The sequence below is a fragment of the Ammospiza nelsoni genome, chromosome 2 (assembly GCF_027579445.1).
Source record: "Ammospiza nelsoni isolate bAmmNel1 chromosome 2, bAmmNel1.pri, whole genome shotgun sequence".
NCBI classification, from domain to species: Eukaryota; Metazoa; Chordata; class Aves; order Passeriformes; family Passerellidae; genus Ammospiza; species Ammospiza nelsoni.
The window spans coordinates 118,490,441-118,504,401 of NC_080634.1; the positions used below are offsets into that span (position 1 = coordinate 118,490,441).

The following is a 13,961-nucleotide window of genomic DNA, read 5'->3' on the forward strand; positions in this document are numbered from 1 at the left end:
TATTGTATATTATATTATATTGTATTATATTATATTATATATTATTATATATTATATAATATTATAGCACATATCACATTATATCACATTATCTCATATTACATTACATTATATTATATTATAGCACATAATATCATATAATGTTATGTTACATATTATGTTATGTTATGTTATGTTATATTATATTATGTGATATGATATGATATCATATTATATTATTTTAATTATATCATATCATATTATCTTATGTTATATATATAATGTTTTATATTATATTATTATTATATTATATTATATTATATTATATTACGTTATATTATATTACATTACATTACATTGCATTATATTATATTATATCACATTCCATTATATCACATTATATTATATCATACCATATTATATCACATTATATAATATATCATATTATGTTATGTTATGTTATATTATGTTATATTATATTATATTATATTATATTATATTACATTACATTATATTACATTATATTACATTACATTGCATTATATTATATTACATTATATTACATTATATTACATTATATTACATTATATCACATTATATTATATCATACCATATTATATCACATTATATAATATATCATATCATATCATATCATATCATATCATATCATATCATATCATATCATATCATATCATATTATATTATATTATATTATATTATATTATATTATATTATATTATATTATATTATATTTTTCTCTAAAAATTTTTTTTCTCTTTCTCTGAGAACATTTTTTTCTCTTTCTCTTTCTCTCCCTGCCATTGCCCAGAAACACCCCAGGGCTGTTGTGCCTGCTCTCCCTGAACGAGCTGCAGCTGCTCAGCACCTACTTTGTCGCGGTGCAGCAGGGCCTGGCAGATGATGTCCTCACAGATGTTGGCTGAGGGAGCCAGGCAGTGCAGTCTGTAGAACAATTCCACACAGGCAATGTGGTGCTCCCGAGTCTCCTTGTTCAGCTGATTCCACAGCACACAGGCAACTCTCTAGGGAAAAAGAGCAAACAACTGAATATAAATATATTAATAATTGTATTCCTAAAAACAGCCATTTCCTTCCTGGCTTCCTGTTACCAGAAAGAATTCCCAAACTGCCTCAGAATCCCAGGATTCAATGAATTAGCTGGGCAGTAAAAAAAAGGAAAAGAAAACGGACACCTGGTAGAAATCTGTTTTCTCTGAGATCATCTTCAGCACTGCAGGAGCAATGGGAGGAAGGGTGACCATCTGCAGCTTGCCAAGGAAAGGGTTGTGGCCAGACACTTTGTACCTCTTCATCCTGTCCTCAATCACCAGGGCCAGGGACTGGGAGTGGTTGATGACCTCCAGGAGGGTGAAGATGGACACGTTCTGCACGTAGCAGTCATTGACACAGCAGCAGATTGTCATCAGGGACTTCAGCCACAGGGGGAAGCTGGGGTCACCTCCTGCTCACAGGGGAAGGGACAGAAAGGGTTTGGAACTATTAGAACCCTGGATGCTGAGAATTTTAGATTTTCTGTGCTGCCAGGCACTGAGCCCAAGAGAACACTGCATTGACCTGAGGCCCTGGAGAAGCTTCCAAAATTCAGTAATAAAACTGAGATTAAAGGTGTGGAGTTTGAACAGAAGTGTGTGATATCACAGGGTGGGAAACTCAGAGTTGAAGGGTTTAGAATACAGGAATAGATAGAAAGCAAGAGGGAGGTTTTGGGGTGGAGGCTGCTCCTTCTTCTCCACCTTCTTGTCCATGGAAAAAAAAAGGAAAAGAAAATGGACACCTGGTAGAAATCTGTTTTCTTTGAGATCATCTTCAGGACTACAGGAGCAATGGGAGGAAGGGTGACCATCTGCAGCTTGGGTGGTTTTGTGTCATTGGATAAAAAAGTCCCCATTGTGGGCACAGGTGGTTGGGTATTGGGTTAAAAGTGAAAATAATTGAGGTGTCATTTCTCAATTGGACAGTTTATCCTTCAAAGGCCTTGGAGAGAGAGACAGGGCTCCATTTTTAGTTTGTTGGAGTGAAGCGCTGCAGGGCTCAGGGTTTGTGAGACTGTGACAGAGATAAGAACTGATAAACATCTGAATCCCAACAAGAAATACCCTCCCACACATTTAATCTTGACCCTGGCAGAAAAAAGAAGCAAAAGAATGCACATGAAACAACCTCAGGGTTGTGGCCATACTCCCAAAATCCTTTCAGCAAGGTGACAGGACCAAAATGACTGCCCAGATCCTGTCACCAACAGCTCATGGAATCACAGCAGGTTTGGATTGGAAGGGACCTTGGAGATAGCAGGGACACCTTCCACTGTTCCAGAGGGTTCCGAGTCTGGCCTGGAACACTTCCAGGGATAAGGCAGCCACAACCTCTCCATGTTTTCCCTACTTCTCCCAGCAGAAAGCTCTTGCAGGACCCCAAAACCTCCAGGATTTCTGTTTTACCCTTTATGTTTATTCCCAACTCAATAATATATAATATTCCCAATAAATATTCCCAATTAATACGTTGATTATTTAGAGCTGCTGGTTTGTTTTCCAGCTGCCATTGTCACAAAGAGCTCCAGAATGCTCAGGATCCATGGATGCTCCTCTAGTAGCACTGAGGCCCCTCCTTTCAGGATTTATAAATTATAACTGGAGTGGCTGACATCAATCCAAGCCATCTTTTCCTGAGGGAGCAGTGGAATTATTCTTTAACTCTCTTTAACTCTTCTTTAATTCCCATGCTCAGCCATGGAGATATGGGAATATCATCAGACAGCAGGAATGTGGAGTGAGGTGAGGAACAGACCCCAATTTTCCACTTTCCCACCTCTCCATTCCCCACAAACCTGTTTGTGAGTTAACCTTCAGGTCAATACCAGCTCCTGCTAAAGCCAAGGAATGAACTGGAAATCCAAGAACAAACAGTCCCTCCAGCTGTACAGAATTATTCTTATTTGTTACACTGAACTCCTTTGAATGCTGAGGGTTTGGGATAAGAGATGATTTTGCCTCTGTTATGGTTTAGAGGTCAAATTTTCCACCTACACCCATCTTCCTCTAAAACATCCTTTTAAGGGATACAACCCATGGACAACAGGGATGGATATCCTGAAATTCCTGAACCATGCAGGGCTGTACAGGCCAGGAGGTCTTTGTCTCTCTTCAGTTCCAAATTTTCTAGTGGAATTTTTCCAAAAAGTATTTGAATTGAAGAAGCTTGGTAAAACTCAGCTACCAGACACACCCCAGATGCTGAGGTGGGTGAGGCTTTAATTCCCAATTTGCCCAAGGGTATTTTACTGGATCTAGTCTTGAAAATAGCCAAGCTCTCACTGTTTGCATCCTAAAAATGCTCAGGAGAGGAAAGTTCTTACCAGGCCCCTGGAACAGAGAGAGGTACAAGTGTTCCATCTCGTCCTCAGACAGGTACACTGGGAATGTGGTGCAGTCCAGCAGCAGGTGACAAGCTGCAGAGAAAGCTTCCTTGCAGTCCCCTCTGAGGGGCCCCAGCACCAGCTCCAGGTCCCACTCCTCCTCCTCCTCCTTCTCCTTTTTGTGTTCAGAGAGGAGAGCAGTGGAATTCTTGCTCCTGAAGGGTGAGCCCCTGGCTGAGAACAGCTCTGAGAGCATTTGCTTCACCTGGGGCACAGTGATTTGTTTGCCATCCCAGGGACTCTTCTTCTTGTTGCCACTCTCGGGTAACCTGTAGCCATTCTCCTTTTTCTCCTTCCCACTCAGATTTATCGCTGCAATCCCTTCAGGACTCATTTCTTGGAGCTGCATCCCAAAAATGTATTTGCTGGCAAACTTGGCCACCAGCTCCTGGATGCAGTGCAGAGTTTTCTGGATGCTCCCTCCTTTTTTCCAGACGTCATCTCTGTCCAGGGTGACCGCGGGCAGCCCCAGGTGCTGGCACAGCTCTGGGGAGGAGGCGCTCAGGCCGATGCCGCTGTCCTCTGACTTGAGCGTGGCGAAGGGAGACGATGTCCCCGCTGGTATCTGCTCCTCCTCCTCCTCCTGCAGCCCAGCTCTGCTCTCCAGGGCTGTGCCCACCTCTTCCTTTGGCACCGGGCTCTGCAACAGCAGCAGGGACGTGGTTAATGGGGCACTGCCAACAGAGGACTCGCTTGGGGAACAGCAGGGACAGAAAAAGGAAAAACTGATATTTGTGATTCCCAGTTGCAGGATCACGGCTGTTTATAAACAGCTCCATTCATTGCCTTTTAAAGCCAACTGTCTGTATAAATATATTATATATAATTATATATATTTTATTATTTATAAATAATTATATTATATATATTTCTTTTTTTCTATTATATATATTTATCATATATAAATGTCTCTATAAAGCTCACGATTGACTCATCAAACAGAGGGATGTGCTCCCTTAAACCCATTTCCCCCAGAGCAGCTCCATTATTTTCCTTTAAAACCCAGTATATGTATAAATATATTATATAAAATATATTATATATATATTTATTATATATAAATATCTGTATAACTGACAGATCAAACAGAGGGATGTGCTCCCTTAAACCCATTTCCCCCAGAGCAGCTCCATTATTTTCCTTTAAAACCCAGTATCTGTATAAATATATCATATAAAATATAATACATATATATATTTATTATATATAAATATTTGTATAACTGATTGATCAAACAGAGGGATGTGCTCCCTTAAACCCATTTCCCCCAGAGCAGCTCCATTATTTTCCTTTAAAACCCAATATCTGTATAAATATATTATATAAAATATATAATATATATATTTATTATATATAAATATCTGTATAACTGACTGATCAAACAGAGGGATGTGCTCCCTTAAACCCACTTCCCCCAGAGCAGCTCCATTATTTTCCTTTAAAACCCAATATCTGTATAAATATAAAATATATTATATACATATTTATTATATATAAATATCTGTATAACTGACTGATCAGAGGGATGTGCTCCCTTAAACCCATTTCCCCAGAGCAGCTCCATTATTTTCCTTTAAAATCCAGTATCTGTATAAATATAAAATATATTATATACATATTTATTATATATAAATATCTGTATAACTGACTGATCAGAGGGATGTGCTCCCTTAAACCCATTTCCCCCAGAGCAGCTCCATTATTTTCCTTTAAAACCCAATATCTGTATAAATATATAAAATATATTATATATATATTTATTATATATAAATATCTGTATAACTGACTGATCAGAGGGATGTGCTCCCTTAAACCCATTTCCCCCAGAGCAGCTCCATTATTTTCCTTTAAAATCCAGTATCTGTATAAATGTATTATATAAAAATGTATATTTTTATATTATATATATATATATGTAATTTTTATATTATATATAAATGTATTATATAAAATATAATATATATACATATATATATTTATTATATATAAATATCTGTATAACTGATGAAACAGAGGGATGTGCTCCCTTAAACCCATTCCCCCCAGAGCAGCTCCATTATTTTCCTTTAAAACCCAATATCTGTATAAATGTATTATATAAAAATGTATTTTTTTATATTATATATATATAAGTAATTTTTATATTATATATAAATGTATTATATAAAATATTATATTTTTATTTATTTATTTATTTATTTATTTATTTATTTATTTATTTATTATAAATATACACATTTGGCAGGCCGTGCTCCTGGCTTTGCTGTACCCCATTTTTTGCTCGTGCTCCTTTGCACACCAACAATGCCCCTTTGTGCTCCACTGAAACGTTCACTGCCAGCCCTGCAGACCCAACCAGCCGTGAAGCTGGGCTGCATTTGCTCACTCCAGTTTTTAGCTATTGCATTCTGCTTCCAAAACCATTTAGATCCATCCTTCTCAGGGGCTGACAAGAATAAACTCCTTCAGTGCCATAAATAATTCAAACAGGCCAGGACTGAACATCCAGTGAGAGAAACAAGGCAGCAGAGTGCTCTGGAAGGAGCCAAAGAAGGGAAGTTTCAAAAAATCTTTATTGTTGTACTTAAGAATTTGATAGAATTATAGGTTTGGGTTGGAAAAAATGATCCAGTGGCACCCCTGCCATGGCAGGGACACCTCCCACTGTCCCAGGCTGCTCCAAAGCTGCTCCAAGCTGGCTTTGGACACTTCCAGGGATGAGCAGCCACAGTTTCTCTGGGAATTCCATCCCAGCCCTCTCCACCCTCCCAGGGAACAATTAATAATTCCCAGTATCCCATCCAACCCTACTCCTTTTTAGTTTGAAGCCATTCCCTGTGTCCCGTCCCTCCATCTTTTGGAAATTGTCTCTCTCCATCCAATTCTGAAATTGGATTTTTTTGAAATTGTCTCTCTCCACCTTTCCTGTGGCTCCCTTCGTGTGCAATTGTAATTAAAGCTGAAGGAGATTTATTATTTTAAATTCTGTCCCAAAATCATTGAAACCAAGACTTTTAAAGGGTTTTACCCCTCTCGGAGGGGTTGAAAGTCACCTACCCCATTGCCACTGCCAGTCTCAGTGTCCAGGTAGGAAGGAGGCATTTGCACCTTGCTGAGCACCTTGAAACAGGTTTTTAAGGCATGAGTGAGTTCTGGCAGCCCCAAGACCTCCATGTTTTCCAGGAGAGACTGCACCATGTAACTGAGCATCTGGGGCAGGTACTGAGTCTGCACTTCTGAGTAGAGCTCCTGCAATAAAAAAGGAATGTTTAAAGAGTTATCCCATCTCATCCATCACTGGGAGGGATTGTCAAACCCAGCCTTACCAGAGGAATCACATCCAGCAGGAACACCAGCAGAGTGCACAGCTCTGAAATGGTGGGAGGAGCGCTCACATTTTCCAGAGGATACCTCATCCCCGTGGATTTGTTTCTGGAGTGAAAGAAACACTCTTATGGAAGGGTTTTTTTATTGTGGTAAAATTCTGGTTACAAGCAAAAAGCTTTGTTAAAGTCAGCACAAAATACTGAACAGCTCGGAGGCAAAGGGTTTCTAACAGGCCAGGGGAAAATATTCTGTCAAAACAACCTCAGCTCTTTGTGGTATGATGAACTGCTAATTTTCAGATTGCAGAATCTTTTTTCTTAGAGTTAGAAAATGACAAAAAGAGAGATATTATCTAATCAGAGGGTTGGAAGAGACCCTAAAGCCCCTTTAGTATCTTAATTTTTCTTCTATAAAGACCTCTCCATCTCCCCTCCCAACCCTTTTTCCTTCTTCTGTTGATTTGAAAGGAATTTTTTTTGTTCCCAGATTGAAATTCCCATCTAACCTGGCTGCACTCCTGAATTATTTGTGGACACAACTTACAGACCTGGCTGCTTCTACCATGTGTGATGGCCCTTAAAAGCTGCAGTAAATATTATTATCCTGTACAGACAGCTCTGAAATGGCATTTTTGAGAGCACAACATAAACACCTGAAACAATCTTCAAAGCATTTGGTCAGGTAATCCCAGAGGAAATCAGTGCTCAAGGATGTGATCAACAAATTCACCGTTTTGACAATTTCTGAAGCATTTTTGTTCTCTTTGATTGCACTGAAAAGGAGAGAAAAGGAAAGGAAAAGGAGATGTCAGTGAGGATTCACATCACATGAGCTGATGGACTCAAAAATCTCATTTCCCCTTTCTCTACAAGCTAAAAGATGTTGATTTTTAATTTTTTTTTAATCAAAGGCTAAATCATTCTGGAGCTGGAGCATCTTTCAGATGATGGGAGTCACAAAGCTGAGCTCTGTCAGCAGCCTGATGTCACTGTGGTTACTCCACACCCATCACATGCAGCAAACTTCATTTTTTCTCTGCTAATCCAAGAGAAATTCATTGTGTGTAGAGAAAAGGGGAAGCCAGAGAAAAAATTTCATCCTCTGGCCAGAAAGTCCCTTTGTTACAACCCAAAACTTCATTAAACTCCTTCATTTTAACCATTAAACTTAAACAAAATGATGCAGTTTCAGCTCAGAGCTGGGAATTTGTCATACCTTGCCAGGGTGTTGCCACTTTGGTTGTAGCTGAGTTTGAGATCAGAACCCAGGGTGTCTTTGCAGTAGGAATAAAAAGCTCTAAGAACTTCCAGGAACAGATCCCCAACAACCTGTGGCCCTGCAAGGAAAGGGGGAAAAAATCCAGGAATTGTCCACAGAGGAGGGGAAGAAATAATAATTTCAGTGCCCTAAACTTGGAATAATGAAAAAAAAAATAAAAGTAGTGCATAAAACATTGCAATGAATGCTTTTAAAAATGAAAATATAAAAGTTAAAGTGACTAAGAATAGCAGAAAAGGTCAAAGTTTGTTATGTTTGATTTGATACCTTTAAATAATTTTTACATTGTTAAATCCATTTCTAAAGAGAGTGGAAGTCTTAATGGCTTAAGGCTCAAGAAGTCAAACTTTATGTTCTGACTGGGAAGATTAAAGAGGATAATGCAGTTTAGCTGAATATCCCTGGTTTAAAAGGGATTTATGATCCCTTTATTTGTACTTTGGATTAATGCACATTGTCAGGCAGCCAAGCAACACATCCAGCAGGGCAATGTCCCTCATTTATTTTCTGAATTAGATTAATCAATACATTTCTAACAGAAACAATCTCTTTGGTGACATCACTCCCCACCCAAAATATTTTAAAAAATTTGTCAAGTCACTTTGGTTTGATTCTTTAGCGCAGAAAAGTGAATTTGCCCTTGAAATAAGGAAGGGCAGAGTCTGATCCTGCTGGTGCTGCATGGACAGACATAGAGAGGGAAGGGCAGATCCAGCCAAGGAACAAATGGAGCTCAATACTGACACAAGGGTGGAAATGCTACTTTAAAGTGCCCTCAGATGCCAGCTCAAGGCTCAGAACCCCAGAATTATCAAGGCTGGAGGAGCCCTTCAGGATCACCCAGTGCCCTCACCCCAATCCCTGTCCCCAGGGCCACATCCAGACTGCTCTGGGACAATTCAGTGACTCCAAACCTCCCTGGGCAGCTCAGCCCAAGGCCTGACCACTCTGCCAGGGAAATTTTCTGTGCCAATCTCCAACCTGAGCCTGCCCTGGTGCCATCTGAGGCCATTTCCTCTCCTCCTTTCCCTTGGGACAGGCAGCAGAGCCCGACCCCCCTGGCTGTGCCCTCCTGGCAGGGACTTGTGCAGAGCCACAAGGGCCCCTGAGCCTCCTTTGCTCCAGCCCCAGCCCCTTCCAGCTCCTCAGGGATTCTGCAGCCCCTTCCAGCTCCTCAGGGATTCTGCAGCCCCTTCCAGCTCCCTCAGGGATTCTGCAGCCCCTTCCAGCTCCTCAGGGATTCTGCAGCCCCTTCCCAGCTCCTCAGGGATTCTCCAGCCCCTGCCCAGCTCCTCAGGGATTCTGCAGCCCCTTCCAGCTCCTCAGGGATTCTGCAGCCCCTGCCCAGCTCCTCAGGGATTCTGCAGCCCCTTCCAGCTCCCTCAGGAGTTTTCCAAACCCTGCCCTGGACACGCTCCAGCCCCTCCAGGGCTCTCCTGCAGGAGCAGAACTGGGCCCAGCCCTGGAGGGACCCCAGCACAGAGGGACAATCCCTGCCCTGCTCCTGCTGCACACACAATTCCCCATCCAGCCCAGCTGCCAGGGGCTTCCTGCCCCCCTGGGCACCCCTGGGCTCGTGTCCAGCCCCTGTCACAGCACCCCCAGGGCCTTTTCCTGCCTGAGCAGCTCTCAGGACTCTCTGTCCCAGCCTGTAGGGTTGGGCTTGGCAGAACCCTCAGCCTGGGCTGTGCTGACCCTACAGGAGGGCACAGATTTGCATTTCCCTCCCTGGGACCCATCCATGCTCTGCAGGGCTCTGTGGGAATTCCCAAACCTGGGAATTTGTTCCAGAGCAAGGCCAAGGCAAGGAACAGCCTCCTGAACACTCCCACACCCACAGGATTGGGGTTGGGCAGGGTTTTGTTAAGTCCTGCTCAGGTTTGGGATGAACACTTCACCTATTTCAGGTTTGTCCAGAAGGCTGATAAGGATCCGGAAGGGTTTGAGATAAGCCTGGTGCTGCTCCTCTGGGTCAGCCTCTGGGAATTTCTGATGCAGAATCACAATCAAACTCTAGGAAAAGGAAAACATCACAATGTTATCACAATGTTATCCATCAGAGACAGATTGTCATCTTAATAAGGGCTGAAGTGTTGCTAAATTTGATTTTGTTTAGGACTGACTACAAATGAACTCTAATTTTCCATCCAGGGTAAACAAATCAATTCCAACTTCCTATCATCTCTACTCAAAGGCTGATCTTAGCCAGAGAAACATTTTTAAATAATTCAGGTAGTTTAAAATTATTGTAAACAATTCAGGTAATTCAGCCAAGATTCTTCCCTTTGGTTTCCTTAAATTCCATAAGCAATCCAATCAATATTGGGATAAAAACAGCACAGATGGAAATGTAACCACAGGGACAGAGAGGGGAGGACAAACCAAAAATTGAGAATAATTCTGGACACAGTTTGAGCTAAAATTGCAAGGATCATGAATTTATTTGGAATATATCTGTATTAAATGAACACCAACCTCAACCAAAAGATCTTTAGAGTATTTTCCAAAGAAATAAACAGCATGGTCTTCAGAAGTGGTGGAGTCTGGAGCAAAAGTGCCACCTTTAATATCAGAACCTACAAGAAAACAGAGGCAGGAGGAGCTCAGAAAGCAGCACAGAGCACTGAGGGGTTTATATTGAATTTACTCTGTGTTTTCAATCTTTGGCATTTCAACAGCCCACAGTCCCAATTTGAGGGCATCCAGATGTTGAACACAACACATAAATCAAAACCAAGGCCAAATAGACTGGGAATCACTATTTCTTCCAGAAAAAAAAGGTTAAAATAGTAACTTTTAGTCCTTTTAGTTCACTGAACAAGCTGAGGATGGACCAGAATTTATCAGATGCCCTGAGATTCAGAGAGAAATAAATTCACCCCTAAAGAAAAGCCCTGTTCATCAAATATTTAATTGTATTAAGGCACTTAATAAATGGCAAATAAACACCACTTTATCATAATTCATTAACAGCTAAAGAAGTGTATTTAAATTTTAAACACTGATTTATTTTTGCTCCAAAGTATGCAGAATATTGAAAATCTCTGGATTTGGCACAGTACCTAGCAGCCAGGCATACAATCTCCTGTTGAGGGACATGTCTCTCCTCAGCAGGGTCTGAGTGGCTGCAGACAGGATATAAACCAGATCAGCCCTTCTGAGCAGGATGGTGCTTTCCTTGCAGTCCTGGGGTGGAAAAGAAAGATTGTTCAGCTGTTGGTGAGCACTGAAAGGAGTTAAAGTGGTGATGGGCTGGGTTTTGAACTGGGAATAAAAATGTTTTGGGGAAAAGGGAACAAAGCATCAACAGAAAAATGGTTTGTGAGCTAAAAATATCAAGAATTCACAGGATCACAGAATGACCAGGTTGGAAGAGACCTCCAAGACCATCGAGTCCAGCCCAGCCCCAACTGAACCCTGGCCCCCAGTGCCACATCCAGGCTTTGTTAAACACACCCAGGCACGGGGACTCCACCACCTCCCCGGGCAGCCATTCCAGAACCTTCTCACCCTGGCTGCAAAAACCTTTTCCCTGCTCTCCACCCTGTATTTCCCCTGGTGCAGCTCGAGGCTGTGTGCTCTGGGTGTGTCAGTGCTGCTGGAGCAAGAGCCCAGCCCCAGGTGAGCACAGGCACCTTTCAGGAGCTGTGCAGAGTGATGGGGGCAGCCCTGAGTCTCCTTTTCTGCAGGCTGAGCACCCCCAGCTCCCTCAGGGCTTCCTCACAGCGTTTGTGTTCCCAGCCCCTCTCCAGCCTCGTTGGCCCCTCTGGATGTGCTCAGTGTCCCAAGGTCCTTCCCAAACTGAGGGGCCAGAGCTGGGCACAGACTCCAGGTGTGCCCTCAGCAGTGCAGGGGCAGAATGAGCTCCCTGCTCCTGGGACAGCCAGAGACAGACACAGGGACAGACACAGGGACAGGCAGGGACAGACACAGGGACAGACACAGGGACAGACACAGGGACAGCCAGGGACAGAATGGCCTCCCTGCTCCTGCTGCCACTCCATTCCTGATCCAGGCCAGGAGCCATCCCTCCTTGGCCCCCAGGGCTCACTGCTGGCTCATGGTCAGTCAGTGCCCCCAGGTCCCTTTATGCCCGGGCACTGCCCAGCCACACCATCCCCAGACTCTGGCATTGCAGGGGGTTCTTGTGGCCAGAATGCAGGACTCAACACTTGGACTTATTAAACTTCATCCTGTTTGATTCTGTCTATCCATCCAACCATTCCAGGTCTCTCTGCAGAGCCCTCCTACCCTCCAACAGATGGACACAGCTCCCAGCTTAGTGTGGTCAGCAGATTTACTAATGAAAGGCTCAACACCCTCGTCCTTGTCATCAATAAAGAAATGTGACACAATCTCAAAGTGGGTTCATGGAGTCACAGAATGAGAGGGACCTTAAATCCCACCCAGCGCCACCCCTGCCATGGCAGGGACACCTCCCACTGTCCCAGGCTGCTCCAGCCCCAGTGTCCAGCCTGGCCTTGGCACTGCCAGGGATCCAGGGGCAGCCACAGCTGCTCTGGGAATTCCATCCCAGCCTCTCCCCACCCTCTCAGAGATGAATTTTTTCCCCCAATATCCCACCTAACCCTACAATCTTTCAGTTTGAAGCCATTCCCTGTGTGCTGTCCCTGCATCCCCTGGCAATTGTCTCTCTCCAGCTTTCCTGGGGCTCCTCCAGGCCCTGCAAGGCCACCCTGAGCTCAGCCCAAAGCTTCTCCTCTCCATCCCAAACACTGCCTGTCCTACAGCGAGGTGAGGAAACAGTGGGAATAACTTTGGTTTTAAGTAAGATTTTCTCTCCTGATCTTTACCAGAAATAACTTAATGTGGACAATTCTAAATTCTAAAATCCTACTTGAATAAACTCCAAATGTTTTCCACATGAACCATTCAGGCCTGAATAGTTCAAGCACATCCTAAACATCCCCCAAAAGCCCCTGTGAAATCATTGCTTCAGCCTTGGAACCTGGAAGACTCTGAGAAGCAGCAGAGGCTCCTCCACTCCTTAAATTGATGGGGCACTAGAAATCTCAAAATTCAGGGATTTTGAAGGTTCAAAATTCAGCCATTTGGCAATAGCAGAGGTGGGACCTGGGCTGCTTGCACAGAACACGCCTTCCATGGGAAAATCCCAAAAATCCCAAAATCCCTTACCAAAGCTGTATAAAATGGGAAAAAGAAGAGGATTGCTTCCAGAGTGTTCCTCTGCACCAGGACATTGGAATCCAGCACTGACACACACAAAGACTTTATCTGGAAAAGGAAAACACAACGTTTAATTTGATTTTACCATCAAATTAAGGAAATTTCAAAGGAAGGAGGGAAGGAAGGAAGGAAGGAAGTGGCGGAAGGAAGGAAGGAAGTGGCGGAAGAAAGGAAGTGGCGGAAGAAAGGAAGTGGCGGAAGGAAGTGGCGGAAGGAAGTGGCGGAAGGAAGGAAGTGGCGGAAGGAAGGAAGTGGCGGAAGGAAGTGGCGGAAGGAAGGAAGGAAGTGGCGGAAGGAAGGAAGGAAGGAAGGAAGGAAGTGGCGGAAGGAAGGAAGTGGCGGAAGGAAGGAAGTGGCGGAAGGAAGTGGCGGAAGGAAGGAAGGAAGGAAGGAAGTGGCGGAAGGAAGGAAGGAAGTGGCGGAAGGAAGGAAGTGGCGGAAGGAAGGAAGTGGCGGAAGGAAGGAAGTGGCGGAAGGAAGGAAGGAAGGAAGGAAGGAAGGAAGGAAGGAAGGAAGGAAGGAAGGAAGGAAGTGGCGGAAGGAAGTGGCGGAAGGAAGTGGCGGAAGTGGCGGAAGTGGCGGAAGTGGCGGAAGTGGCGGAAGGAAGGAAGGAAGGAAGGAAGGAAGGAAGGAAGGAAGGAAGGAAGGAAATTTGGCTACCTATGAACAATATCTTGTTTAAGTCAGAGGATAATTACAATTTAACTCCTGC

General features: G+C 43.3%; 1 protein-coding gene across 1 annotated transcript in view; it reads right to left on the reverse strand.

Annotated features, from left to right (window-relative positions):
* Window positions 1–13,961, reverse strand: part of DOP1B (DOP1 leucine zipper like protein B) — a 62,381-nt gene that overhangs the window by 22,101 nt on the left and 26,319 nt on the right. Inside the window, exons 6-16 of the mRNA XM_059493517.1 lie at window positions 13,199–13,297; window positions 11,104–11,227; window positions 10,517–10,617; window positions 9,940–10,054; window positions 7,979–8,099; window positions 7,416–7,535; window positions 6,763–6,868; window positions 6,494–6,685; window positions 3,377–4,076; window positions 1,194–1,462; window positions 870–1,022 (exon numbers count right to left, since the gene is read on the reverse strand). Of these exons, the coding sequence (XP_059349500.1) occupies window positions 870–1,022; window positions 1,194–1,462; window positions 3,377–4,076; window positions 6,494–6,685; window positions 6,763–6,868; window positions 7,416–7,535; window positions 7,979–8,099; window positions 9,940–10,054; window positions 10,517–10,617; window positions 11,104–11,227; window positions 13,199–13,297 (2,100 nt within the window). The remainder of the gene's footprint in view (window positions 1–869; window positions 1,023–1,193; window positions 1,463–3,376; window positions 4,077–6,493; window positions 6,686–6,762; window positions 6,869–7,415; window positions 7,536–7,978; window positions 8,100–9,939; window positions 10,055–10,516; window positions 10,618–11,103; window positions 11,228–13,198; window positions 13,298–13,961) is intronic.